The sequence below is a fragment of the Anneissia japonica genome, unplaced genomic scaffold, assembly GCF_011630105.1.
Source record: "Anneissia japonica isolate Jap-2015-1 unplaced genomic scaffold, ASM1163010v1 scaffold37649_len3157_cov114, whole genome shotgun sequence".
Classification (NCBI taxonomy): Eukaryota; Metazoa; Echinodermata; class Crinoidea; order Comatulida; family Comatulidae; genus Anneissia; species Anneissia japonica.
This window is the reverse complement of record NW_022682911.1, coordinates 1-3,167: the sequence shown is the minus strand read 5'-3', so window position 1 is coordinate 3,167 and position 3,167 is coordinate 1. Positions and strand designations below refer to the sequence as shown.

General features: G+C 34.3%; 1 protein-coding gene across 1 annotated transcript; it reads left to right on the top strand.

Annotated features, from left to right (window-relative positions):
• Positions 1 to 8: 8 nt before the first annotated feature.
• LOC117112721 (angiopoietin-1 receptor-like) lies at positions 9 to 3,045 on the top strand (the record flags this gene model as incomplete). Its single annotated transcript, XM_033255903.1, has 4 exons — positions 9 to 30; positions 372 to 506; positions 2,059 to 2,202; positions 2,917 to 3,045. Coding segments are annotated over exons 2-4 (385 nt in total), but the record flags the coding sequence as incomplete, so codon positions are not given.
• Between the last annotated feature and the right edge of the window lie 122 nt (positions 3,046 to 3,167).

The window sequence follows — 3,167 nt, the reverse complement described above, 5'->3', positions numbered from 1 at the left end:
AACACGCCTTTTTCAAGCTGTCTGTCAGAGGTGAGTGAGTCTACAGTATTTTGCATATCACAGGGAACTAACCTTTCCTGTCCTCTATTATTAGCTAAAATAAAGTAATGATCAATTGAGGGCACACTCAATCTTGAAAATGCAATACATTGGCATTCAGTAGGAGCATGATATGCACATTTGTATTATTAATATTATTCATTTATTATATAATATTACAATTATTATAGTTCTAAACTAGATAGAAATTATAATTGAAGTCAATCACATGTCTTTTTTAGTTAGCCTAGGCCTAGATATGTTAATACTTATTCATGTTATTGTGTACTACAATATTATTATTATTTATAATGATTTTACAACAAAAACAGAATGCCCAACAGGAAAATGTGGTATGCCAAATTGCCGAATGGACTGTCCAAACTGTATGAACGGGGCAGTGTGTGAGCCTCATTCTTGTTCATGCCTATGCCCAGCCGGCTACATTGGTGATCTATGTGAGACAGGTGCGTATATTTATTTTAAATCAGTCATCACCTTTGTCCTATACAATTGATCTTTCCAAAATGCCAAGTCAAACCGACCAATCCGAATGTTTACGTTGTTTAAGGTACCACACCTTAGCAACAATATCCAAGGGACTGATGATAAACCTTTCCGGAGTGTCAATTAAACTTAACAGCTGACCAATCAGAACAGCACCAGGAATGCGCGCGTTTCACAAATACAGTTAGTGTTTGCGATATTTTAACACTGTCGTTTTGTACACCTTAGCAATTTTAGCGAAAAAATCCATTGGGAATGGGGTTCAGCATTAGCTACTAAGTGCAAGCTCGGAGATCATGTGGTAGCACCAGGCTAGTTATATGAAGGTCGTGGGCTCGTTTCGAACACAAATCTCTTGTGATATTTTTTTTCGCAAGTATTCAGGAGCGTACGGATTATTCGGTACATGTCAGGTGTAAATTTATCATTTATGATGATAAAAGATTTTCAATTAACTTTTTTTTTTCATTTTTTATTACAATTATTATTTCTAAAGATTAAAATAGTTTAATTTATGACTTTATACATACAATTATTTTACGCTTTGAAATATTTTTAAGAATAATTAAAAGTATTTGGATATTGCTCTTGCGCTGGTATTCCATCACTTGGTATAATTCCTATTCACACGCCGAAACTTGATTTACGGAAGTGTCATTCTGATTGTTTGAGGAAACGCAACCTGCCTCTCTATGGAGGCGAAACGTGGAAGTAGAAAAATTAGCGGCAGCAAGGGTAGTACCAAAAGTGTGCATATTATGTAGTGCTTATCCAGCACATTCCAAAGGCTGAGGATATAATTCGTTCCTAGAGCCCATGGTCTAGGACATTTAATTTTATTTTAAGACTCCAGAACCTTTACAGAAAGTAATATTTAGAGAACGGAAGAAAGTATCACGTCTTCTTATTTAAGCTAAATACAGATGTTTTGATAAATAATATAACACATTACAATCATTTGATGACATTAAATGATGGAACTCAAAAATTGTTGGATTTATATAAAAGAAAACATCACTCATCAAATTTAATGGCGCAAAACAACTTCAAAATGACATCGGAAAAAGTAATTACGTGGTACTAATATAGGATAAGCCTATAGTTGGCCACAAAATGTTGTTGCCTATCCATGACAGAGTATGAGAGCCTGTTTTGTTAGTCCTTATTTTAAATCTTTGGAAAACACAAACCCTAAAAATTTGGACTTTAAATAATTATACAATTAATATTGGGATTTTTGTAGTAAAATTTCTGTAAATCAGCAAAAATTATTTTGTTTGATCTCAGTCTGTTATTAACGTATGAGCTAATCAATTTTTACTGTTTTATTCCAATTTTTGGCAGTCAACGCATCTTTAAGAAATAACAATTCATAAAAGTAGAAATGATAGAATAACAATGATGACTGTCTATATGCAACATAGAATTATTATTATTATTATTATTATTATTATTATTATTATTAATATTCTTATTATTATATTCACTATGTATTATTTTTAAATGCTTCAGCGCACTCTACAAGTGATTTTGGACAGAGCGGCACCATGGCGTGCAGTACTGGCGTTGACAAGTGCATAGGTAACCGATTCTGTCGACCTCAACCATTTGGGTGTACTTGTGCAGGAGGTTTTTCTGGAATAGATTGTGGGACAAGTAAGTTTTTATGCACACTCAACTAATTTAATTAATTTTGTAATCTGTTTATAAAAATCAAACAAACTCAACGATTTTTAATTTTTCACATAGGAACTGAATTATTATAGTGTGGCTATTTTTATTTTCTATTGTTGATTGTTTATTGATTTATTTATTTGATAGATAATAATTTATTTCAGTAGTTAAAGTATGCCAATACAATGTTGAATTTTATTGGCCAAGTTTATAAGCTCACCACAGACAGAATTATTTTTCTTCTTCTTCTAGCTGCTCCCACTTGAAGGTGGGGTCGCTGAGGCAGACACTATCCTTTTCAAGCTTTCTCTACCACAGACCACATCTTCTGTAGCTCCAATAGCCTTTATGTCTCTCCTTACACAGTCTAACCATCTCTGTTTCGGCCTCCCTCTTTTTTTTTTCTTGAAAGAAACATCTAACAAAATTATTGCACTTAGTACTTTTACCACCACCACCACTACAAACACCACTATTACCAACACTACCATTACCACCACTACCACCACCACCACCATCACTGCCACTACCACTATAACTCCTACTACTACTACGACTACCACCACCACCAACACCACTTGCAGTTTTATATTCAATACTTCTCACTGTCGTTGAATCGCATTGTTGTTAAAAAAAAAACCTATAGGTCTACAGCTAGTAGTAAAGCATTAATATTACCACAATGTTTTTTTAAAGGGTGTTCTGCAGGAACATATGGCCCCGATTGCAAGTTAGTCTGTTCGTGTCCGGATGATGAGTGCAATTACCATAGTGGTTGCAGTTCCAGTAGTTGCAGTGATGGGATGACTGGCGATACTTGTACAGGTACTGTAATATAACCATTAGCAATACAAATAACTGTAATAATAATAATAATGGAAATGATATTAATAATAGGCCTATTAATAATGGTGCACGCCCCCAAATGCTCGCCCCCCCTTCACCCC